This window comes from Parasteatoda tepidariorum, chromosome 4, assembly GCF_982258835.1.
Source record: "Parasteatoda tepidariorum strain Cologne lab strain chromosome 4, Ptep-v5.0, whole genome shotgun sequence".
Classification (NCBI taxonomy): domain Eukaryota; kingdom Metazoa; phylum Arthropoda; class Arachnida; order Araneae; family Theridiidae; genus Parasteatoda; species Parasteatoda tepidariorum.
The window spans coordinates 8,042,316-8,069,963 of NC_141758.1; the positions used below are offsets into that span (position 1 = coordinate 8,042,316).

At 30.1% G+C, this 27,648-nt stretch overlaps 2 protein-coding genes across 3 annotated transcripts in view; one reads left to right on the forward strand and one right to left on the reverse strand.

The window, feature by feature from the left end:
- Window positions 1-16,610, reverse strand: part of Noc1 (Nucleolar complex protein 1) — a 38,603-nt gene extending 21,993 nt beyond the window's left edge. The window contains exons 1-4 of one of the 2 annotated variants that reach the window (XM_043043517.3): window positions 16,450-16,610; window positions 14,393-14,501; window positions 12,600-12,788; window positions 9,320-9,387 (exon numbers count right to left, since the gene is read on the reverse strand). In XM_043043517.3, the coding sequence (XP_042899451.2) occupies window positions 9,320-9,387; window positions 12,600-12,788; window positions 14,393-14,501; window positions 16,450-16,500 (417 nt within the window). In that variant the 5' untranslated portion in view covers window positions 16,501-16,610. The remainder of the gene's footprint in view (window positions 1-9,319; window positions 9,388-12,599; window positions 12,789-14,392; window positions 14,502-16,449) is intronic. The other variant, XM_087160594.1, reaches the window with a different exon arrangement.
- Window positions 16,611-16,640: 30 nt separating this feature from the next.
- Pi4KIIIalpha (phosphatidylinositol 4-kinase III alpha) overlaps window positions 16,641-27,648 on the forward strand; it is a 66,661-nt gene continuing 55,653 nt past the window's right edge. Inside the window, exons 1-5 of the mRNA XM_016051775.4 lie at window positions 16,641-17,122; window positions 20,178-20,297; window positions 22,492-22,585; window positions 24,061-24,146; window positions 25,379-25,466. Coding sequence (XP_015907261.3) covers window positions 17,030-17,122; window positions 20,178-20,297; window positions 22,492-22,585; window positions 24,061-24,146; window positions 25,379-25,466 — 481 coding nt within the window. The 5' untranslated portion in view covers window positions 16,641-17,029. The remainder of the gene's footprint in view (window positions 17,123-20,177; window positions 20,298-22,491; window positions 22,586-24,060; window positions 24,147-25,378; window positions 25,467-27,648) is intronic.

Below are 27,648 nucleotides of genomic sequence, written 5' to 3' on the forward strand. Positions count from 1 at the left end.
TACACCATCGAATAACTCGTATGCTCTCTCTCTTATCTACAAAACGAATTCACCAAGCTGGTTGAGCACATTGTAGCAGGAGCACGAAAAAGTTTTCTAGTACTAGTTATTTCAAAAATGCCTAAAGTAAAAGCCTGTACAAGCAAAAAACTGGACAGTTTTGTGAAAGAGTTTGGGTCGGATGTGTTTTCTACTGATGGGAGCATTCTGTTTTGTAAGGCATGCGAGAAGTCAGTAAATTTTGAGAAGAAGTATTTTATATCTCAGCACTTGGAGACATCTAAGCATAAAACAGCAAAAGATAAAAAAGATGGGAAAACACCGACTCTGATTCCCACCTGTTTTCAATTATCTTCTCGCAAATCGGAATTTGCAATGGATTTATGCAGATCATTTGTAGATGCCGGAATTCCGCTGTGGAAACTTGAAAATAAAAGCATACGAGCTTTTTTGCAAAAATATACGAATCAAAGTGTGCCCTGTGAATCAACTTTAAGGAAAACTTATTTAGATGACTGTTACACCGAAGTTCTTAAAACTATTCAAAATGAAATCGGAACGAAAAACATATGGCTATCTATAGATGAAACGACAGATGTAACTGGACGATATGTTGCGAATGTTATTGTAGGTGTTATGGGCCCATTTGAAAAACATAAAATCTTTTTGTTGACATCTGAACAGTCGCAAAAGACTAACAGTACTACAATTGCACAGTTGTTCACTAATGCACTGGCTTTACTTTGGCCAAATGGTACTGAGCATGAAAGAGTGCTATTATTTCTTACAGATGCTGCCTCCTACATGAAAAAAGCTGGAAATGCCTTAAAAGTTTTATTTCCTAATATGATCCATCTAACGTGCCTTGCTCATGCATTGCACAGGATAGCAGAGGAAGTAAGAGGTCTCTATCCTGAGGTAGACTCGCTTGTTTCTAGTGTGAAAAAGTATTTGTGAAAGCCCCTTCAAGAGTTCAAGTGTTCAAAGAAATTGCACCAGACATTCAATTACCTCCTAAACCGATCCTTACGAGTTGGGGAACATGGATTTCAGCAGTCTCAAACTACTGCACAAATTTTGAGGAAGTTACTCGAGTCCTTACCAGCTTTTCGGATGAAGAGGCAATATCCATAAGAAAAAGTAAAAATCTGCTTAGCAGTTCTAAAATAAAAAATGAACTGACTTTTATTTCAACTTATTTTGGGAAGCTCCCTAGAGCTATTGAACACATGGAAAAAAGAAATATGTCTTTGTCCGAGTCACTAAAGATTTTCTACAATACTATTGAAGAACTAATGTCTGCCAGCTGGTGACAGAATAAGGAAGAAATGTGAAAACGTCATCTCTGCAAATACAGACTTTGAATGCATCAAGGACATTGCAAAAGTAATTTCTGATAATACTACAGTTGAACTTACCATTACCATATCTCCTACCATGGCAAGTTGTTTTAGGTACGCGCCCATAACCTCTGTCGAAGTAGAAAGATCCTTCTCTTTGTTTAAAACTATATTGACTGACAGAAGACAAAATTTCTCTTTCGAAAATTTGAAAAAGCATCTAGTTGTGATGTGCAACAACAACCAATCATCAGAATAAATCTGCATACAATATTATTGTAAGTACGAGTTTTCAATTTTTATTTCGCACCTACGCAGTTGAGGTTTTTTTTGTGTGCAATTATGTCCACTTCTTTTGTACTATTGCTACGACAGTCGAGTGAAATGAATATGTAGGTATACCGGATACTTCTAGCAACTTTTTTTATACCTTGGATACCTATATGGGCTTTTAGGCATTACCAACTACCATTTTGCTCCAATTTTAAGTGCCTTTTTTAAGTGCCTATTTCAAGCTTTTTAAATGCCTTTTTGCCTGCCTATTTTTGCATTTTTTATTGCCTGAAATTCCGGGCTTTAATGATCATCTAGAATAAGTTCAAAAGATACCTATTATTTATTTTACATATTTTTAAAGAAATATTTTAAAAACACGCAGTTTTAAAACAATAAAAAAGAAAATATTTATTATCTCTAAAGAGATACATATATTTAATAATCATATTATTATAATACATTAATAAAACTAATTACTATGTCTAAATTTTCCGTGCTTTTGATGAAGCAAATGTATCAATGATATCATCAAAATTGATCATTTAAAATTTTTCTCTTTCCATACTTAAAAATGCTAGGTCACTTAGGCGATCTGTCAAAATTAATTTTAATTTGCTGAATGAACGTTCGCAGCTAGCAATTGATACTGAGATAGTCAGGAGTATTTGAAGTGCCGCTCTCAGATATGGGAAAACATCTTCTCCATTCGAGATTGATTATAAAAGTAAGAAATTCTAATGGAGTTTTAGGTTCAATTTCTTTTCTACTGCGGAGTAACATTTTGCTGTCACATATTTTGATAAAAAGTTCTAATACATTGAAATCTGTAATATAAAATTCACCCAAATTATTATAATTTTTTTTTCAAGGTCGTTATCAACATTATCCTTGTTTAATAAATTTTCAACGTCTAGTAGAAATTCAAATTTGAAATTAAGGTCACTTAACCGTGTACACATTTCTTGTTGGAGACGATCAAGAGTGCTTTTCATAACGCGAGAAATTTCACTTTTTGCGGAAAAACCACCATAGCCAATTGTCCAGGCACGTATTGTTGTATCCATATCCCATTTTTCACAAAGAGACTCCGCTTTTTCTATTGCCTCTTTACAGAGGTTGTCGCAAATTTCGGCTAGTTCAGTCGCTAATGATTCAAGATCATGGAACACTTCTCTAAAATTCATTCTAGGATCTTGTAATCTGAGCTGCACACGATCAATCCTTCTTAAGATTTTATACCAGAAATGAACTAAAGTTATAAAACTAAAGGTTGTTCTATTTTGCAACAGAATTGTAGCTTCACTTCTGTTGTCACTAGTAGTGGTAGTGTGCTCTGCTAATTTTTATAATAGTTCTTTTATATTCTCTAGCCCATAGATGATAACGCTAACAGATTATATTCTGGCGCTCCATCGCGTTTCAGATGTGTGATCTGCCATCACGCAGCATTATCGTAACATTCTGATCTGCAGTTTGTTAATGAAATTTCATCGTAATTTAATTTCTCTAAAATTGTATTTTCGATCGAGGCTGCATCTTTAGCATGTATTTCAATAAAACCCAAAAAAGATTCTTTGGTGGAAACTTTTTTGGTGATAAAATCAGCATCTACATGCCTAACGACTTGGAACATTTGTTCTCGATGAGAGATATCAGGAGTTGAATCAAACAAAAGTTCATAATATTTATTTCTTTTGATATCGTTTATTAGTAGATTTCGAACTGTAGATGCCAGAAGATGAATGAATTCATTTTGAGTCTGTGGTGACAAATATGAGAACAACACATTTTTCTGTTAACAAATTTTTTCATACTCTATTCACTTAATAATAGAATCGTCGAGTAGATGTAGTAAGTAATCTTATTTGATTTATTACTTACCAAGAATGCCTTGAACTTGAAAGGTAGTAACATAGTGAAATATACAATATAATTTATGCTGACATTAAACTTATATGTAAAATTTAATATTTAATAACATTTCATTTTTATTCTAAGCAGAGCGCGATGACAAGTATCCCGAAAGTAACAATTAATCTTTTTTTAAAAAAACAAATAATTCTCAGGCACACAGCAAATACGGCGTTGTTTGTGTCCTTTCCTGGAAACGACAAAACGCTATATTTGTTGTGTGTCTGAGAAGTATCTATATTAAAAAATAGACGATCCTTTAGTTGTTATTTTCCGGACACTTTTTTTCCGTGACTGTACATATAAGTACATTAGAGTGTTATAGTTATCGTTTTAAAATAACAAGCGTAAGCTACATTGCGTTTATACAAATAAAAATAGTGTTCTGAAAGAAAGAATGTTTGTACTTTGTACACTGCAAATATTTATTATAACATATTATGAGATAATTTATGTAACCACACAGCATAGATGCCATAAAGAAGTGCTGACAGACACAGGTCGAGTTAGACAGACATAGGTCTGCCAGTAGAAAAGTCGTGCCATTTCTATTATGAATATATTATTACAGTTTGATTTAGACTATTAAAGTGACATTATGAATTAAATATTAAGAATAATATTTATGAATTAATATTTATTATACACTGCTGGACAATGGATAAGGACGGATAACACTATCATCCATAGTAACCACAAAATGAAAGGAAGCAAAATGTGGAAAATTAAAATAAGTGCGGGATATAGTAAGAAGAGGTATGCGTATGCAAATGTTTTTTCCACGTCTGTTCATCACGTGATAGCGCTGATAAGAGCTTTAAAGGTTTTGACGCGTGTGGAGAGCTGTTGTTTCAAGTCAAAGTTTTACAAGAACGATTTAGTTGACGAACTTGAAATTTTCAGCATGTCTTCCCGATATCACTTAGATGATTTTAAGCGTGGCCGAATTATTGGAAAGATCGAAGAAGGGCAAAAAATAACAGATGTTGCCAGGGAGTTTGACATCGCTCACAGCGTTGTTTCTCGGCTGTGAAAATCATTTAAAACTACTGGAATATGTAGTAGGCGGCACGGGGGAGGCCGTGTTAGAAGTAAGACTCCTGCAGAAGACAGATACATCGTACTATCAACAAAAAAGAACAGTCGCACCACAGCTCAGCAGGTGGCAAATCAGTTTCTTGCTGCCACAGGATCTCCCGAAAAACTGTTGCCAGACGCTTGAGGGGAGGAGGACTATACGCCCGCAGACCTGCTGTGTGTGTCCCATTGACCAGACAGCACCGTACTGCCCGTTTACAATGGTGTCGTGAGCATCACAATTGGACTGAACAGGACTGGGCATGCGTACTATTCCCAGATGAGAGTAGGTTCAGTCTGTCATCATCGGATTGTAGACTCCAACTGATCTGGCGCGAGAGTGGTACTGGTTATCGTCCAGAAAATATCCAGGAAAGGGACCAATATCCGACATACAGTGTCATGGTGTGGGCCGGCATCATGATCAATGGCCGCACGCGCCTACATGTGGTTGCGAATGGGACTATGACGGCCAACGATACATTGATGAAGTTCTACTTCCTCATATTCGTCTTTTCCATGGAGCTGTCGGTGATAAATTTGTTTTTATGGAAGACAACTCAACATGTCGTCGAACACTCGCTCTTCAGGATTGTCTAGACAGCAAGGGTATTCAACGCCTCCTATAGCCATCATGTTCTTCAGATCTAAACCCCATTGAAAATGTTTGGGATGCTTTGGGGAAGCAACTTGCTGGTCGAAACTATCCTCCGACAAACAAGAACACCCTCATCCGCGCACTGACATAGGAATGGGATAAATTGCCTCAACAGCTGCTGGATAATGTTGTGCAAAGTATGATACGACATGTGGAATGTTGCATCACACTCCACAGTGGACATATCCCGTACTGACACCTTTCTTCAAGTTGCCTGCTGACATTTAGATGCATTGTTCCATTTTTCCGTACGCAGCATCAAATGAACTTTTTTTTTCTTTCAGATGTTTCATAGCTTTTGTTCTTTCCAGAACAATGAATATTCTTTATTCTAATGTCTGAACATTGTGGCAACTATATTTTATCCTACTAGGCCTCATGTCTCGCTTAATGTTATGCTACATTGCAATTTGCGATCCGTCCTTAGCAATTGTCCAGCAGTGTATTACACTGGCACTAAATTTGAAATATATTTTCCAGAAATCAATTATAATAAAAAAAAAATTATCCAGCAATTTTTTGTTTTGCGGACCATTTGGCGCCCCTTTGTGAGTTGCGCCCGGGGCATGATGCCCCCCCTTGCAAACCCCTCGCTACGCCACTGGGTCCATCTAAAAGGCAGTCATTGAGAGAAAGTTCCTCTTTTTCTTTTGATGAAGCATCATACACAATCCTTAATTTTGTAGTTGCGTGTTCAGGCCTTATCACTGCATGATGAGGAATATAGTATATTATGTCACTGCATTTTGAATCATCACCAATTTTTTCTATTATTTTTTCTTTTAATTGCCCTTGAACAACTTCTTTATATTCTTCAAATAATTCTAAGTTCTTCCTAAATGTTTGCAACAATTTGAAAAAATGAAATTTTGCATTTTTATAATTATCTTTAAGTTTTATTTTTTCTTCCTTCCACGGTAATTTAATTTCATATCTCTTTTCCTTCTGAGTGATAGATGAAGAAAATAATTCCAAAGCTTTTTCTGTTTCTTCGCAGATATTTTTTATTCCAATTGATTCGGTTTCCCAAAACATTTTCAAGGACTCGTTTATACTCATATTTTCTTCCAGGGTCGGATTAGTCATAACATTCGTCAATTCATTACAGTCTGAGGAGGGGAATTTCCCTTGCACACACCATCCGAAAATAGTTTCAAGTGCAACAGCAGAATAATTAATTCTTTTAATTCGATCATTACTTATAGAACACAATATGTCGGCGCCAAACAAAATCGAAACACTTTCACCCATAAATCTAGAATCACTCCACTTAGGCTCTAATAACGTTATTCCAAGGCTCTTCAGTTTATTTTTTATTTGATTACCTGGCATTTTTATGTTCGCTGATGTAATCACTGAAACTTCGATGAAATCAAAAGTGATACTTTTCTCAGGGTCATTAATATTTCTTAAAGTTAATTCTACAATTTTGTTTTTATATTTTTTCGGGTGATTTTCACCAAATGTATGAATTTGCATTTCTTTTTCTCCTTTAACTTTTAAATTTAATTTTCTGGATAATTCTTTAGTAATAACTGAAATTTGAGAACCTCCGTCAATTAAACATCTTACAAAACAATGATTCTGAGGTCCTTCTGCTATAGCATCTATATTAGATCCAAATTTAGATGAAGAATTTTGACTTACTTCTAATGTTTTGGACTCCTTCTCTTCTTCTTTGTCATTCAAGTCCGATTTTAAACAAATTGATTCATGATGTTTTCCTCTGCATTTTCTACACGAAAATTTATTTCTGGATTGAGTGGACATATGATTTCTTCCGAAACATAAAAAACATCTTCCTTTTCTTCTTAGGAATTCTAGCTTCTTCTCAATATCAAAAACATTACAGTTATACTTTGAATGATTTTCACAGTCACAAAAAATGCATCGATAATTTATTGCTGACAAGGCGGATGCAGTTCCAGGTTTATTCCGATAAAAGTTAGATTTTCCCTTCTGCTCAAATCTTGATAAATCTTGGCTATAATTATTCTTCGTGTGACTAACTAAGCTAGCCACTTCACGACAGTTTATTTCCTTTTTCAAGAAACTCAAAAGTTCTTGTGTATCAAATTCTTTTTCTGATTTCCGACATTGATTGAATTCAAAATTTAGCTCTTCTGGAAGCTTCTGCTGAATAATTGGGCATAGTAAATTTCCATAACTTCCTGCAGTTACATTCAATGATGACAGGCTTCTTATTTGTATTTCACATTCATCATATAGCTTCTTAGAGCTTTTAAGTTGGAAGCATTTCGAATAGGTTCAATAGCAAGAAGTTTCGTCATATGAGAGTTTATTACAATGTCCGTTCTTCCAAAACGCTCTTTCAGAATCTCGATAGAGGAATCATAATTCTGATCACTAATGGCAAATCCAGATTTAGATGCGAGAGCGCTTCCTCCAAGCAAGGATTTCAAATATGCAAATTTTTCAGTCTTTCGTAATTCGTTGTTGTTATGAATAGCTGTTTCAAATTGATTATAAAAATCCAACCACTTGGTAGAATCTCCGTAAAATGTTCCTATTTGCAGACGAGGTAGGTTCATTATTTTTGATTCAGTTTTAACATTAACAGTTTCGTTTCTATCACTTTCGATATTAATTTTAGAGTTAGAAGAACAACGATTTAAAAATCTCTGAATCCTACCTTTCCATGTAACTATTTTTTCTTGATATTCTTGGCAGGTGGTTATTTCGTTAGCGAACTCCTGTTCAGCAACAGTGTATTCCAGTTTTTCATCCAATTGTTTTAATTCCATCATTTTTGCATTTAGTTGCTCACTTAAATCCAATAAAAGTTCTGCTTTTTCAGCATCCTGCGATTCATCTGCAAAACTTGCTTCAATTTTCGATATCAATTTAGTAGTTAGCTGTCTTACCACAGTTGGTTTCATTTTTTGATTCCCTATTACTTCTTTCGCAGCCATCGTTCTAAATTAATTTATCCAAGTATTCTTCCAAAAATTTTCAATTCCATAAAAAGACCCCTATTCCAGGGATTTCGGCACCGTAATTAAATCTGTACTCTAAAGAAACTTGGATACCCAAATAAACATGACTCAGGAGAAACGAACGCAACGTTTTTTTCATATGGACAGCACAAGAGGGAATAAAAATATAACAAATATGAGAAAGTAAATAATTGGCACAGCGCCATCTATTGATATTAATTTTAAACATAAATTTTAGATATAATTTAACACAGCTTTTGGGTGAAATTTCATGAAACTACTGAAAAATACAGTTGTCTAAAATAATTGAAATCAGATCAACTTGTGACAATAAAAATATTTGAATTATAGCGGAAGCATCAATTATTTTATCCTTAAAATTTGAAAATCAAGGTCTTATCAATAATAATACCAGGAGGTATTTAATTTTAAATTGTTATTTTCAGTTGTTGAATAAACCTAGTTGAAATTATAATAACACACATCTTGTTTTACATATATATGGATGACAGATTTAAATGAATATTATATACAGTTTACTCTTGACATCTCAAAGTTAAAAGAGATACTAAAATTTTTTTGAGATAAGACAACATGTTCAGAATTAAAATGTTTCAAAAAGTAGAGTAAGAATAACTACTAATATATATTTATGTATTGATAGCTGATTGTAAGTCTAAATACAGTAATGATAATTTTATTTTTAAAAGTAAGACAAAAATAATTATGCATTAAAGAGAAAATAATTAGTTTACAATACTAAACAGTGTGATTTTTCTGAAAAAAAAAAAAAAAAAAGAATTTTCTATTTTGAAAAATATTCAATTTAACAAGGTTTTGAGCAGACACTATTCAATATATTCAAATTAACATTATGTGGATATGTAATGCGAAGGGGAAAATATTTTTTTGACACAAAAAAGTTTCCGAGATATAGAAATTCAAGATATTGAGAGTATACTGTATTTAGTTACCAATATAAATCTTTTTACAAAATGCTTTTCCAAGCTCTATTAACTGAATTATAAATTAATTTGATCTAAAAAAATAACATTTAACAGTTGCAAATAATAATTAGTTGAATGGAAGTTTTAACTTACCTCATTGAAATATTTAAGTTTTTTATCTTCTATAAGTAAATTACCAATAAACAAATCTCGTAAAGAATCTAAAACAAATCAAAAGTTTTTTTTATAAAGAAAACTAGAACATTACATTTAAATAATAATTAAATACAAATACATAGTTATAAATTAAATTGGGGTAAGCAAGTGTTTGACAATTTTAACCAGAAATAAAATTGCTATGCAAAAAAAATCTGTTTTAAACTTGAACACACTGATTGGGCTTTAAAACAATTTTTAATGCTTAATAAATTAATGAACTTCCTAAAAAAATTACTAAGATAAATTATTTATTCATTAAAGTACCAAGACTTGACTAGATTAAATAATAAAAATCAATGAATAATTCTCAATTTTCGCATTTTTTTATAAACTGAGACAATGCAGTAAATGGAATAACTTTTCAAATACAGCAAAAACATGTTTAAGTTGGCCAACTTAACAGGTCTCAGTGTATTCAAACAACACAACACAAACATTTTCCATTTTCAAATTACTGTGGCTTTATTTCATTCTTTCCACTGACAATGCAGTGGTGGAATAACTTTTCAAATGCAGTTAAACCATTGTAACTGAGGGATAACAATTTGATGGCTCCACTCAGACCCATATAACATACACGAATTTACAAACATCATTCGCAGAAAATTTGTTTAACACCACGAATTTCATCTCTATTATTATTAAAAAAGGAAACAAAAAAAATCTTCCACTTCAAAGAAAGTTTGTCTTTTTTGAATTCCTGAGAAAAAAATATTTATTTCTACGTCTTCCTACCAATGTAATTGAGATTTAAAATTGCATTCACATGATTTAAAATAACACATCGCAATTCCTATTCACACAATTTAATATCGAACATCATGTTTCGTATTTTCTCCATTTCATAGCAAATATCGTGTTTTGTATCACGCATGGTGAAGTGGCTTAAAAATTATACATCAGAATTTGTATTCACGCAAATTTTAAAATAAAACATTGAGATTCATATTCATGCGATTTTGAAATCAAATATCAAGACTCATATTCACGCAATTTTAAAATTGAATGTAGATATTATTACTTTCTTAATTTAAAAATGAAACATTGAGATTCATACAGTTTAAATCATATCGATACTCTTATTAAAATGTTGATAATCTTCTGTGGATAAATGCTTCCTACATACACTTTTTCTTGCACAAAATTTAGGTATTTTTTCAATTATTCAAAAAGTGTATTCTATTTTCAGTTTTTTTTTACAAAAACTGAATTGATATTGATTCATACCCTGTGGTATGAATCAATATCAAGTTCTATAAAAATTAAGCATTTTTAAAATTTAAAATTTTTTTTGTTTTGTTACCAAAATGAGGTGGCGACAAGAGGGTTGAAACTAATTACAAGACTAAATCAATGTGCAGAAAGTTTGTTAATAGTTTTTATTTCTAGTTTCAGTAGTTTTCATTCTTTACAAAAAGTTTTTCATTTTATCTAAGTCTGGCTCCACTCAGTAGTCAACTTAGAGAGGGAAAATTTAACTGTTTTTGAAGTTAGATATTTAACAGGTATTCAAAATAATCACTGTATTCAATAATTACACAGCCAAATTTTTTTTTTACGGTTATTTTATTACACTACAGTTCACACCATTTTCTTAATCTGCACAGAGGAGGATGGCTAAATATATTCAAAATATAATCGAATATGCAAAAATAATTGTTAGAATAAAACCTGTTAAGAAACTTTTAAAAATGGCTTCAAGGTACAGAACTGTGTCTTTTTTTAAACAAAAGTGCCAAATCAAAGATTTAAGGGATGTTTTTACTAATAATAAAGTTAATTGCCCATTGTAAATAAATTGTTACTTAATTATTAAAAATCTAAGCATTATTCATTACTTACTAAATCACAAAAGTGACGCAAATGTCTTACTACTTACTTAATAAATTTTAATGCATTCATTTCTTACTTACACTACATTTTACTTAAAATATATTTTAATAAAATATCTTGTAAAGCTAATCAGCAATTTAAAATCATAGAGTGTTATGTCTGTAAGACCACCTGTTATGTTCGTGACAAATTTAATTTGTGCTCTTCATAATTGTTAAAAATTAGAATGTTTAAAACTTGAATGTGTTCAAAAACATCATACTCTCCTGAATATACATAAAAAACTTTTCCCCCAACAATTTGATATAATTTGTGGAAATACGTAAATTAGCTGCTTACAGAACTACTTTGACATTTGAGTGAGTTGAATCCCTAACAGTAAGTTTATATTTGTAAAATTTTTTTTTCAAAATCATGAAAATTAAAAAGATTTTGAACAAGTATAGAGGACTCCAAGATCTATCTTTAAAAAAATTTTTGAAAGCGTTTGATGATTTTAAATTAATTATAGGCATTCAAAATTTATGAATTTTATGTCCTTGAATTACCCTTAAGCTCTATGGAGAATTTTAAAATTAATATATCATATTATTAAAGGGGTTAACCTGTATACCTGTACTTAATTATAAAAAAAGAAGTATGCTATTTGTAATTGTGAATTCAATGTTTGATTCGTCGTTTACTTGTTTACTATGCGAGTTATTAATTTAGTACTAATAAATTTTGATTAAATTTTAACAGTTCCTTATACAATTATAAATTTAGGTTTTACTATAATCATTTACATAAAATATTGAAGATCTACAATTAATTTAATTTCTTAAGAAAACCATTAAATATTTTTTTTCTTCCAATTATTGCGCTTAAGTTTACTCTATTTAAAAAATAATATATTAAATAGCTTGGAAGTTAATATATTAAACAATTATAACTGTGTAAAAACTATTTTAATGCTATTTCTTTTTAAAAAAGGGTTTTTTCCACTTCGGTTATAAAAGACGTGTGTCTTTGCAGTGGTTTTTTCCACTATGGAAGAAAAGTGACATCCCTGCTTAATTGAAATAATATATAAAGTTACAATGGTATTTTCAGAATTATAATGCATAGCAAAACATTTCGTTTGAATAATTTAAATTTTTAACTGTAATAGTTTAACTGTAATGAGTTTTTTAAGACACTTAATTTTTTTATTCAACAATTGTGTTGAACATACACAAATTTGTATTTAGTACAGATTTAAACTTAAATACAACAGGCACCCTGCTTTTTAAAATATCAATAATAATGTAATTACTAATATATAAAAATAATTTTTGAAGATTTTGACAACACATAAAAAAAAAAAAAAAAGAATGAGATAAATGAAAAAAAAAATACTTACCCATAGCCATTAAGCACTCTCTTTTGCCCTTTGTATTCACCATTCCAATTAAAACTTCCAAACTGTTCAAATTATAAACAGGACAGTCTTGTATCAGAAGTGTGTGAGCAGAAATCTTATCGGACAGAGTGCCAGCTTTTAAGATCTTCTTAATCCACACAAAGTCTTTATCTCTTTTATTCTCTTTCACTATTAAAATCAAATTAAAACTTAATTTAACACCATAGTTAGCAAAGTTTCGAAATCAAAATAACAAAAATTTGCATGTTAACAAAATAGGCATTGAAACAGTAATTACAGAGAACTCAGGTTTATCTCTGACACATTAGAATAAAACATTCCAGCAATAACCAAGAAAGAATTCGGGCACTAAAACTTGTCACCTGAGTTATAGTTTTAAGCGGTAAGCATTGAACACAAATCACCTTTACCCCATCCATCAATCTGAAGTTGTAAGGCTTAAAGCCATCACTGGGGATCGAACCCCAAGCTTTCACAATGAGATTGCAATGCCTCATATGATTGAGGTTCTGCTTCATCTGTAATTCTGTGACTAACAGTATGATGGTAGCATTTAACATTCTGTGACCAGAATAGGAAATGCTTTATAAATATATAATTTTTATATAAATTTTAATATATTTAAGAATAGGCAATATATCACACATATTTTATATTAATAATAATTAAAAAGTACTGAAAAATAATAGAATGATGAAAAAGTACAAAAATGATATGAGTTGCATATAAAATAGCAAAAGTAAATGTTGGTACTGAGGATCTAATAATAAATAAAGTATTTACTACTTTTTTTCATTTATTTTAACATAATAGAGCTTTAAATTTAATAACATCAGAGTTTACAGCTGTGTGGAAATTTCTGATGCTCCTGATGAAACACATTTTATCATTAATTTGTTCTTTATTTTCAGCTTCTGTCCCGATATTTCTGATTTGAGTAAGTTCGAAACAGCGCATTTTCCACAAATACTAATTACTGCACTTCTTAGAATAGTAGCTTTGGATAATCGAAATAGTCGAGCATCTTTCTCTATCTTTTTATTTTAAATAATAGTTCATACAGAAAATTACTTTTGAACACAAATGCTAAGACAATTATCCACTCTGTTTTTGTATCGAAACTAACGAAATCATCCTTAAAAATATTCGAATAAAGAAGTCATGAACTTGATTGCAAATTTTAAATAAATATATTGGTATGAAGAAATATTAACTAATTGATACTGATTATTTTTTAATGAAACAGTTCAACTAAATTTCCTAAATATTGACCTCAAATTGCTGAGTTCCTCAGGGCTCCATTTAAAAAATTCTATTGAAAAAATTGGAAAAGTTTTTTTAAAAATTAAATATATCTGATATAAAAATAGTAAAATTCATTATGTATATATTTTTTTGTATTAAAATTTTTCTTATTAAACTTTAGCAGAGCAAATTAAACTTTTTTTATATAATTTGTTTACTTTTTTTAAAAGTAGTCTGGTGCATGTGCACTGTGAAAAAATTTTCCTGTTTTGTTCTTTAGCTCACTTTGAGGTCTGCAATTTGCTTATAAACATAATGCAGCATTAAATAAAATAAAAATATTGTAAATGAATTCTATTTTTTGCTAGAATTGTTTTTTTAATATAAAAAATACATTTTAAAAATATCAGACAGAAAAGTCACAGAAATTTTTTTCACATCAAAAAAATTTAGTATTAAAGTAACAACAAAATTAAGAAAAATGAAATGAAATTACAGATACGATCAATCAAAATATAAGAACCTACATTTGTGATAAACTTTAACTTCAGAATCTAATAAATTTTCTGCTTCAGCCTTCAGAGCAAAAACTGTGTCTGGTGAAGGCACATCCTTATTTAGAGAACATTTAGGAATCTAAGGATAATAAACAACCAGTATGAGATTTACCATATTTATATTGTATCCATATTTCATTTACTTATGTTTGCATATTTTTGAAATACTTTTTCCAAATTAATATTCTTTAGATATTTTGTAGACATTATGCATTCCCAACAAAGGAAATAACATCTTAAAAAATTGAAGAAAAACTTCCATTTTTGATATTTGCAATAACCAAAAGGTAAACAACCCACTAAATGGTTTTATTTTATTTTATAACTGCTATTGACCCAGTTTTGGGTTTGCGACTTTAAATATTCAACAGCCTACTGGAGAAGGTGAAGAAACTTCTGGATGAAGCATTGAGAGAAGCTAGCCTTTGTGAAGGAACTCACCCACACTTGTATTTCATGGAGAAGAAAAGTCCGAAACTTTTATGGATTAGATAGATGGCAAAGGGGTTCCAGTTCATGATCCATCTACCACTGACAGTATTTTATCTCAGCACTGTGGTCAGTTCAAGTCACAAGCAGAAATCCTATTGACTAGCCATTGCTCGACCGCAAACCTGGAATAAAACCTAAGTTGTCGAGATCTCGGCTGCTCCGGCTTAGAGCAGATGGGAGTGAACAGCCAAAAGGCCAGAGCGAAAAAACTTGGAAAGAGAGCCTTTAAAGACAAGATATCCAATCTATAATAACAGTACACTTAATAGAAATTCTAGATATTGTGAATATTATATATTTTTGGCAATTTCTTAATTTTTTATCATAGTCTAAAAATCATTATTACTACTAGCTTTACATAGTTCAAGACTAAATAATTATGTATATATAAGATATTTCGATTTTATAAAGGAAAAAATCATATTCAATCATGAACACGAGGGGTGGCTATGAGTTGGTCCCTTTCCGTGATGTTTTTCTTCCTCTTCGTTTCTCGCGGGCCACTGCATGGAAGTTGCCAGGACTTGGCGATTATTCTGCCCCAGATAACGATACTGAAATCTCCCCATGAGCACAATTCTTAAACTTCATTCCAGGTGCTTTTAGAAAACCTAGAAAAAACTTTACCCGCATGTAGTATTGGGAACTGGACGTAGTGGGACGACTTATCTGGGTAATTAGCATCAAGAACTAATATTGCATGTTTTCTTGTCCCCGTGTTATATACAGGGATTTTAGTATGGAGTTGTTTGCAAGATTTTATTCAGACAAAAAGTCATCAGAAAGAAAATCTTATGAGTAACTTTATATTACAAATATGCAACAAAAATAGAACATTACTTAATATGAAAGTGAATCAAAATTTAATAAAAAAAATCCTTGCAGAATAAAGTTAGTTACAATTTTGTGTACTAATATCATCTATTTTTTTTAAATAGTTTTTTGTTAATACATTACAAACACAGGTCCAAATAAGGGTTTAATTAATAAGATTATTTTTTACAACATTTTGTTAAATTTTTCACATTGTTATAATAATTTTACAAATGGAGCTACTGCAAAATTGACGTAGGCAGAAGAGTTTTGAATTTATAGCATAGTTACATGGGTTCTTGACAGATTAAGACAATTTTGGACAGGATTGAAAACATTAAAAAAACTTTTAAAAAATATAACCAATGTAAATTACAACAAAACATTTCCAACCTCAAATATTCAGACTTAAATTTTTGTAATCACATAAAAGCTGGAAAAGAAATGAAATAACTAGAGACTGTTACAGAATTCTATGTTAACAAATTAGCTTCGTTCTTTTAATAGGTATATTCAGTTGACAACTAAATCAAATGCATGAGGGTATGCTGTATTCTGGTTACAACCGCAAAAATGTTTACACTCATAAATAATTAGATTTCGAAAAATTGTCATTATTTTTCGAACAATGCTTTATTATTTGCATTGCTCTAAACATTGAGAAATTCCGTAACATAAGGACACATTTAATTCATTCTACAAAGATATAAAAATTTCTAAACCTGTTTGAACCATTTTTCATCAGGTTCTACACTAAGTACTTGTTGATTCATTGTTAATTATAAATAAATTACAACGTGCTATTTAATGTCTGGACATCGCCACACAGATTCACCATTTGTTTTGTTTGTTGACAATTTTTTTTCTTAAACTAATACGATTGCAGTTAAGGTACAAAGACTTATTGTGCATTAGTCAAGAAAAAATTATCAATGAAACCAGTTTTAATAATTTTTCTAAATAATAGTTTTTGAACAAGTGTGTTTAGTTTAAATTACAAAATTAATTTTACAAATTTTGTTTGTGATTTTGATATTTATTTTTTTTATCTCGTGAAGAGAACAGAGCAGATGAGCGAAATTTTAGTTAGCAGAAAAATGTAAACAAACATGATAATAACGAAACTTCTTAGTAAAAAGTATAATTTTAATGAAATAAAGCACGTAAATTGCAATAATTTTAACTTTAGAAGCTTAAAATATTGTTATCAATAAATCCTTGAAAAATTATGATTTCTCTGTTAAGTTTTCCTTGTTCCCTATAGAATACCGCATATAGGAAAACTTAGATAAGTAATTCACAATGGCTGGCGTTAGTAATAAAGAATTTTATTTTAACGCTGTTCAATTATTAGCTCGATCACTTGCAAGTTTAAAACCTTCACCATGGGAAAAGGTATGTAGCTTTGTTTGTGCTAATGTATTGTTTGTACTGCTTGTTGCTTTCGTTCAAAGTTCAAACAAAGCAACACCGATTATAATGTATTTTTTCAAACATGATTAGAATCTCGTTTCATTTAATTTAGTGCTAATTATTGTGATACTTCAATTAGCTATTTTTTATTTAAAAAAATTTATTGAATGAACTTTTTTTTCTTCTATTTCTTAAACATGAACTCATTCTTTAAGAAATAACTTCCTTCTGTAAGTAATAGGTTGGAATGCTTTCCAAAGGATTATTTTTGAGGATATTTCGATATCGCTACCACCAGTCAATTGAAGAAAGATATATAGGGTGACCCGGGGTAATTCACGATCACTCTGTTTCTGGGGTAAATAATGATCACCTAAGTTTTATTTAAAAAAATAATATTTTTTTAAATTTGAGGCATGGACAAGAATGCTTGTACACTTTACTAAAGTATAACTACATTTACTTAATAACAGTTTTTTGTTTAAACTAACAAAATAAGTATCTTTTAAAATGCTTTCTGTATTTTCCATTTCAAAGATGCGTTTCAAACTGTGCACATTTCTGCTAAGATCCCCCTCCTTCTCTTAATAATAAATATTTTGAGTTACTTTCTTTTTATTTGATATAAAAGTAGTGTAGGCTTTTGCTTAATTATTTCACATCTACTACTGTAAACACTATAATTGATTACAGGAAACTATATCAAATGTGGCCCCCTACAGATGGGGTAATTATTGATCACTGGGGTAATTCCTGATCATTGTCATTTCTTCATATAAATACTATAAAAAATAGCTAATAAATAGTCAATTGTCTTTTCTTAAATAACAGTTCATATTTATTAAGTGAAACAACTATGAAATATATTTTAACTATAATCACAAAATTTGTTTTTAACTATATACAAGAAAAATGTGTTCTGATATGCAGCATTTCTAGCTTGTCTTACCATGCTTCTATCTTAATTTTATGTGTGTACATTGTTAGAATAATTTTTAAGTTGATAAATTAACCTAATATAAATATGGTGAGAAATTATAAGCTTAAAAAGGATACTAAGCTTCTAGAAAGCAAAAATAGTGAATTTCTTTTAATGATTGAAAATGAAAATTTCAGTGTGAGAGCTGCTGCCAGAGCTGAAGTGTTAATCTTTATTCCTGACTTTAAATAAAAAGTTTTATTAGCGCTTAATCATATCTTTTTGGTTTATTTGTTTGATCTTAATGTCTTATTTGTTAATTACCATTGTATAATTATTTTTAAACAGCCCATTTACTATAAAAACTGGTGATCAGTAATTACCCGAGAAATGATCAAGATTTACCCGAGAATTGATCAAGAGAAGGGATAATTCCTGATCACTAAAAATTTAAAACCTTTTAAATTCTAATTAGATTTTCAAACAAAAAAAGGTAGCATAAGACTCATCTCATATAGCCTCAAACTTCCAGTAAATATTAAAATTCTATCTTGAATAGTTTTTTCACAAAATAGATGTTTGCATTTTTTGATGAGGAATTACCCCAGGTCACCCTATCAGTTAAAGATTTTCGTGGCCGTACCTATGCCAAAATAATCGCCAAGTTTTTAACAGTTAGTGTCCACTGCGAAAAATTAAAAACATCACGGAAAGTTAACTCGTAACCACCTTTTAAAAAACCTCTAAGCATATGTTTTTATTAAAAGTTTTTCAAGTTTAAAACTGATTTATGATTGCAGTTTGCACAAATAGGAAATATCTTAGATAGCAGCTCGGTTGGTGGAAAAACTTTCTAAGTGCCATTCTGTGATGTTTCTCTCTCTTAGTTTCTTGCCTGTCACTGTCCAAAAGTTGAAAAAATTGGTCATCATTTTGGGACACTTTAAATACGAAAAACTTGAAAGCAAAAGATTCAAGTTCAGTGATTACATTAACACTTCATATTTAAAAAGTTAAAGAATTGTGATATCAAACAAAAAAAATTTTATACATTTTTAAATGCTAAGTTATATTATTTGTTCTAAATTCACTTAAATGTTTTCTCAACTCTTTCTAAGAATCATTTTCTGCTGCTGAAGAAAGTAAAAATATAGTTGTAAATGGTTGGAAGTGTGTCTTCTAACCACTTGAGAAACAGCCTTAAATCTACCTAAAAGTTTTTTTTTAAAAAATGTTGGAGAAAATTTCTACATTAAAACTTGTGAAAAAATAATTGTCAAGTTTTGACGACTGCTGGACAGTGGCTTGCAAAACTGAGAAAAAATCATCCCAGATTTTGGGAAAATCAAAAGCTACAACTTGAATCCACCCCCCCCCTCTCCATCCTCCGAAGAAAGAAAAGCCATCATATAGTTTTTTTTTTTTTTAATTTATTTCAACTGAAATAACCTGCTATTTCATTTGATGCTTTCTCAATTTCAGTTCGTATGAACAAGTACTGATGTCTGATCCTAACTACACTAACTGCGATTGCTAAGTTTCTCAAGTGTCATTGCTCAGAAATTGCCAAAACTTGACAATTATTTTGGTCCAAATTATTACAATATATTTATAGTATTTATCTACTATAGTGCAGTTAATCTTGGTATCAAAGTTTATTATTTTTTATTTTTTACTTATTTCATAATTTTTTACTATCTGCCTATGTATCCATCAATATCCAAATTTCCTTGATGCATATACTACTTATATATATCAGGACTCAAAATTAATGGTGATTTGTTCGCTTAAGATCTTTAAAATTTGATTCAGACTATCGTCAAATAAATTATCAATGGTCCCTTTACCCAGCAAGTAATGTAAGGGGATGGTAAGTTTTGGTAACAAAACACCTTATTTCATCATAATTGTGAATATCTGAATTGTAATTTTTCATTTATATTCACTTTATCAGCTTTTAAAAATAAAATCTAATCAAAACATGAAAACCAACCAGTGCAAATATGTATGAACTAGTAATTTTTTAGTTATTGTGAACCAGTGACAAAATTTTCATAATTTCTCCTTCTGTATATGTTTATCTCTATTACATTTGTTCAAAAAAAGTTTTTCTTACAGGTTAATCATCTAATGTCTATGTGCCCTCAAGAATCTGCTCAGGGAATTTATAAGTTTGACCAGAGAGGTCAAGATGCAGTATTTAGTCTTGGAATTTACTTTTTGCAATCTGGATGTCAGGTTTGTTTTTATTAAAAACATTATTTATTTGTTTGCTAGAATTCACAACTGGAGCACTGAACTAGGACTTCTGGCCTTCAGTACATAAACTATGGAGTCAACTATAAATGATTTTTTTTCTTGATATTTTTGGACCCTTACTTCCCCTTTGTCACAAAGTGTCATAATTTATCATCCCCACTTATCGTATGTCATGCTACATTACATAAACTAATGCTAACAGTTCGGAAGCAAAACATATGTTCCTGATCATATTTTAAATTTTTATTTTTAAACTTTTAACTATCAGTTTTAATGGGGCTGGGAAACCCTGGTTAGCAGGGCGCTTGACCATCGTTCGAGAGAAGGGGAGCTCGAACCCAGCTGGCCAAGGAATCCTCGTGTAGTAAATGGTGACTGGTGCACATTAAGTTTGTCGGGTCAAAAAGTCCTCCATGTTCCCATTTCAAATTATACCTCTGGGGTACTGAATTGGAGAGTGAATGTCCTCTGGTTCAGGTCAAAATTACGATCTGTGGATGAATAAATGGATGTATGAGTGGGTCCGTCTATGAAACTGGTGTGACCTATGGGTGTGACGGAAGTCGAATTCTTGGCCATAGATAGCGCCACTGGAAAACAAGAACAATTGCATCCCCTCTGCCTTAATGGCTGATGACAACAACAACATCAATTTTATTGAGGTTTGTGAGCATTACAATTATATAAAGATGAGGCATGTCCCTATTTTGCGGAAAAAGTATAAAAACAAATAATATAAATGTATTTAATGTGCTAATTTTAAATGCTTTTATTTTAGACTAAAATGTCACACTCTCCCTTCTTGTTCCAAACTTTCACAATTACAGGGATCTGAATTCCATTCTCCCCCTCCAAGCAGTTCCCTTTTTTTTATAAAGGAAAGATTTTTAAGTGGCTATCAGGTTAACTCCTGTGGACAATAAAACTTTGGCAAAATATCTATCACCTAACTTAGACTGTTTACCATCTCACATACCAATCTTCCTCAAAAAAAACTGGCTTGCCAACCTTTTTTTCTGTTGTTATTGTTATAATTATAATTTCAATCAGTTGTGAATATTTTTTCCAAATTATTCTACCCTTTTCAAACTAGTAATCTTGATTACATTCTTAAAGGTTATTGAGCATAACTTTCTTAATAAATTTTTTGAATTTTCAATAAATAAAGATGAACTAAATTTTGATTTTAAATGATAAAAGACGTTTTTACTCAGCAGAAATTAGCACTATAAGCTGTTTGTATTTAACCAAAATCTTTTATCTTAATATCTAAGAAAATTAAAATGTTCTGTAATTTACAACAACAATGTATCCTCTAAGTTAAAATAAAATTAATGCCTTGTCAAATTCTTTAACAGATCCATGTGATTCTGATACATTCTTCAAATGTTTATAAATTGTTATTTTCTACGATAATAATGAATTTTCATCATGCAGACAGATATGTATGAACCCTTTTGAACCTCATGAGACATATATGTCCCATCAGATCTTCCAAGTAGACTGTTAGACTAAATAGATCCCATTTTAACATTAGACTTTCACTTTACAGTCTTTTGAATTTCTCTCCTTCCATTTGGATGGTTGGCAGCACTTTTAGAACTGTCATGGCAGCATAGCTTTGACAAAATCACATTTTTGTGAATTTTTCCGCTACATTTTGTGAGAAATATAACTTAAATAGAGATACGAAAAAGTGAGTGCCATAATATAAATATTATTTATATCTTTTTTCGCTTTGAATCGTAATTTACAAAACTCTGACTTTTCATCTTATGAAAACAATAAAAACAATCTTATCTTTACAACTTCGGATGCATATGCCCTAGTAGTCTTTTTTCTTGAGTCATTAGTCTAGTCACTCAAAAAGACTAATGGGACATTAACGACCCAAGGCCTGACTGCAAGAAGCAAGCCCAGATTTTAAGAAAACTTATTTATAATATTATCAATGGTAAAAATACAATGTGCTGTTAAAAGAAAAATTTTGTTTATAAAAAATTATAGAAGGGTTAAGAATGTAAAAAATAAATTATATTTTGTCTTTTAAACATTTTGAAGTTTCTGATTATAATACTTAAGTAGTTAAAGAAAAGTTATTTATGGTTGTCATATTTTTGTTTGCTATGTTTATATGTTCTGAAAAATAAGTAATGTATATTTTTTGTTTTAGTATCAAGATGCTATTGTTCCATATTTTATGAAGCTTCTCAGAGGCTTAGCTAAAGCAATTTGGGTTGATGAAGCACGGATTCATGATACAGATAGTATGCCTCATTACATTTCTATCAAATTTTATTATTTTATGTTTTGTATTTCTTCCCCTACATTAACATTTGCATTTTCTCTATATTGTTCTTGTTGTACCTTATGGGTCATGTGAAACTAAACTAAACTCAGCGGTGCGACAGCCCTTGGGGGCCAAGGCCTACTGTGCCCATCTCAGTTTTCTTGACCTTGGACTCTGGGGTGCAGGAGCAGATGTTCCGGTCAGGTGGTCAGCCGAACGCGGAACCCCCAGTGTTTAGATCCCAAGCATGCTTGGTACTCATTTATCGACCCACTGAAGGGATGAAAGGCTGAGTCAACCTTGCCCGGCCCGAGGATCGAACCAGGGACCTGTGGCACGACAGCGCACTGGGCGTCATGTGAAACTAGCTTTGTGAAACAAAAAGTAAAGGAAGTCCTTATTTTGAGTTTTCAGAAAAATTCGTAGCAGAATGAATTCATTTTTTATTTTTTTATATCACTTCCATTTAACTTAATTATTCCTTAATATAAAACAAACTTAATTGTATAGATAATGAATTGTATAATAAATTGTATAGATAATACAGTAAAACTTCACCTCTATTTACGACCACTTTTGGGAGGCACAGAATTTTTTCCATAAACTTTGTGTTGAAGAAAACCTTTAAGGGAGACCATTAAAACCTCTCCCAGCGACCGGGCAAACATCTGCATCAAATGTAGAAAAGGTCATATAAGGAAGCGCGAAAAAATATAAAAATGGAAAAGTTTAACGAGACAAATAAGTAGATTAAAATGTATTTAAAATATATTCAAAAAGTATATCTTATCAAAAAGCTCTTTTTGACGATACAACTTCATGTTGCTGTCAGAGTGTACTAAAGGCTATGCTATCAATGATTTACTTTACTCCTTATCTTTTAAAGCTAATTAAATTTTATGATGTAAAATTAAATGTAAATTTAAACAAAAAAAATTTCTAGAAAAGAGAAATTACATTATGCTGTTGCAAAAATAGTTTTTTTCTTTTCTTTTTTTGTATGCTTGAAAGTCTTTATTTTCTTTTAGTAGTGCTTAAAAACTACTGTAGAGGTACGATATAGGTCTGTGAAATGATCACAGAAATTTCAGCTATGTTTTCCACTTGTGGGACATGAGCCTTATAACCATTTAAGTACCATTTTCTTTAAGTATATAAAAATACTCATCTTTTAATTATTAAATAAATCTATGAATATGTTTTGGTCAGTTCAAGGCCATATGCCAACAGGTTTAAAGCTTATGACATTTCAATTTATTTTGGTGAATTTTATTTAGAATATACAATTTGCCAATAAATAATTTTTAAACTTTTATTCATACTTTAAGATGATTTCTGAAAATTTATGATGATGTCTTGTCAGAAATTCTTATATTACTTAATTTGTTGTTAAGTTGAGTTAATTTGTTGTTATGTTGTCTGTTAACATTCAGTGCTCTCTCTTTTTTTTAGGAATTCCTGTTAGTGAGAGATTTGCTTTTTGCATTAACACTCTGCTATCAGATATTGCATGTCTTTGCGAAGACATACGAGATGAGGTACTTTTATCTGTTTTCCTTCATAAATTTCTTATAATGAATAATTTCTTATAACAAATATAACTTAATCTTTTAAAATCAAAATATTATTTATTAATCTTTATATTGATAAGGAATACACAAATTAACAGTTTTAATATACAGTCAAACCTCCCTTAATGACCGCCTCTAAAAAACAGTTAATTCTGAAAAACTTCCATATGTTTAGGGAACTGAATGTCCTTTAATGGGAACTTTTGATCAATGGCCAACCATAGGTAGTATGAATTTTGTTTTGCTAAATGAACTCTCAAAATATGAGTGTTAATAATAGCAAAATATTTCTTACATTGAAAATTAGTGTTATCGAAGATTGTAATAAGGAAAAAATGTGCAAGCTTTCTGCATATTCATGGCAAAACACAATGTTTATCATGTAATAGACTGACACTGCAGGAATGCCTCTGCAATAGCACAAAAGTTTCAATAAAAGTCTGTCTTCATTATTTAATAACAAGACTTTGGCTTGGTACTGTCAAACAAACCCTTAAAATGTTGAATTTATGTAAGATGAGAAACAGTCTTTATTCAGTGAAGATGCCACTTTTATCCTCTGGGGGGGAAAAAACGAACAGAAGAGGAACCACGACCAAGCAGTGGCTAGTTTAGAAAAAGACTGAATCTATGTGTGAACCGAAAATTATCCTCTAATAAGCCAAAATGAATTGACGCTTAACAGACAATTGACTAATCAAGTGCAAAAAAATTGAGGTCACTAAATATGGTTATCCAAACGTACCCTTGTGAACAACCCAAAGTCAGCAAAGCTTTACTATACCCTGAACACATTGAGAAGAACCTCGTAGTGTAATAAAACAAATTAACAAAACCAACATCCAAAATGGGGAAACAAAAAAATCAGTTTAACGCCACTTTTTAAGACACAAGTCATCAAGGACATGAAGATAAAATAAAATTGGACAATTTTCTATTAGTAAAAAAAATAACTCATTGTGCCTGAATATTCAATACAATATTAGCAGTGGATAGGGAGGTATTATTAACAGGAAATAAATCAACTTTTCTAGAAAAAAAAATTAATTAATGGTTATTCCAATAATTTAAATACATAAGTTAGCAAAACCATCAGGGAACACTGTGACATTATTTTTTTATTTATTTTCAAATTTTAAGCTGAATTTGTTGAATGTATTCTTGGTACTGTTTTTAAGCACAGTTGCTTGTTTTACTAGATTATTGCTGCACAAGTTGATTTGCTGGGCACTTTAGCTAACCTTTGCAGGAACTTTAAGGAAAAAGAATCTACTTTTGCTGCAAAAAGTATATATACTTTATCTTATGTATTTGTGTCATGTTTTTTTATGTCTTTTATAAAAGCTGTACTATGTGTTATCCTTTAAAATGTTAAAAATTCAGAGTCAAAATGTGATTGCTAATTAAAAATGTAATTTTGAAAATTAATAACCGACTTAATAATTAATAATTTAATAATTAGTTAGTACAAATTTTTCTTTTTATACTTTTAATTTTTCTGTTTTAAAAAATGTATTTTTTCTTCTTTTCTTTTGAACTATAAATAATAAATCACTTAAAAACAGTTTTCTTTGCATGTGTATTATTTTTTCTTCTTTCAAAAATTTTCTACAACAGATGCAAATAAACTTGGAAAGCTAAATCAATTAGATAACTATTTCAAAGAAAAGCTTATTTTTATGCCATTTACATATGAAAAGTGTCCTGTAAATAATGGTTCAAGCCTTAAGATGGTGTTGGGTACATGAAAATAATGGAGAATTACATAGCAACCCATAACCAGAAACGTGAGTGTTCATCGGTTGTGGCATTGATGAGCTATTTCTTCGTGTACCTTGGATAAAGTATTTTTATTTATCTAAATTATTTTAATTTTATGTTTTCAAATAATTATTCTTGGAATAGATTCAGCATAAGCGGTTTTATGGTAATTGAATGTTGTTTTTTTTAAACTTGATTTAATCCCCAAATTGTTATATTACAACAAAACAGCTATTTCTGAATCAGTTTTTGGCCATTATTATTTGAAAAACACGAAATTAATGTAAAATTAAGCTATTTTAGATAAATACACAAGTTCTGATTCAAAGATCACATGAATAATATCATTAACTCCATAAATCATTAAATTAAGATGAAATAGTTATTTCTTTGCTTATATGAATACAATTTTTCAACAATAATTATTAAAAAACACAAAATTAAAATATTTTAGATTATTACAATTGCTGGTTCAAAAGCAGACAAACAATATTTTCATAATAGGGAAGAATTCTCATTGACGGTCATGGGTAGCTGTGTAATTCTCTATCATTTTGATCAGCTCAACATACCCTTAATGCTTGTACCATTATTGATAGGAGACCAAGTATATGTGAGATATGTTAAATAGTATGTATGTATTAAAAAATAAATTTTTAAAATTGAATTTAAATTTTTTTTTTAAAAATCAAATTTAAAAGAAAATATGTTATTTGATGTCATTATTTATATTTCAGTTCATATATTCTACAATTGTGTTATTTTTGTATTATAATTGTGCTCATTCATTTCTCTCTTTTGTGATCAGGCCTTATTTGTGTGAGTGCTGCACACATAAATTTTGTATTAAATTTCATATCCTTAATTTTACTATTATAATTGATGTTTTTACACTCAAAACTATAGTAGTTATAGCATTAACATCATTGCATTATAATTGAGCTTTTTGTTATAATTTTCATGTTGATTACGATGTTTAGAATAATGAATTTTTATGAATAGAAAATATTAACTTTGGGTCTGTTCTCTGACACAGAGCTTTTGGATACCTCTTCGAGCTGCTCTGATGATGCTGTTTAAAAACAAACTGAAAAGTTTAATCGGTTTTCATTTTTAAAGAAGAATTGAGATATTCTTTCTTACTCTTTTTGTTGTAAATAAACGATTTTGTGTAGAATTCAGATGTTTTGAAAACAAAATTCCTTTTTAATACAAAATGTTTTCCAATGCTACAAAAAAGAAAATTGACACTTTTTTTTTATCAAAATAAAAATTTATCTAAAATATTCATTTAGAAAGTGAGAATATGTGTAGTGATTTAAAGTAGAAAGATCAACTCACATTCAGTAGAATGTGAATTGTATCTTATTATCTTTTAAGATTTTTAACTTTTTTATTGTAGTTTAAATTTTCTGAAAGAAATATTTAAAATAATGATATAAAATTTTTTATTAAATAGAGAATGATGAAGTTACATGAAAACATGAATTGAATCAATTGAAAAATTAACAGTTTAATGATTAACAATCGTTAGACAACAAACTGAATTTGAAGAAATTTAGAGTGAGTTGCAAAAGCTCTGTGTGGCAGAACACACCCAATATATGTTTTGTTAAATTTTCAAGTAGTGCATAGTGTTTAAAAACGTGGTGTTGTTTGTGTCTAATGATAGCTCTATGTTTTTGATACATTATCTGATTCCTTTAAT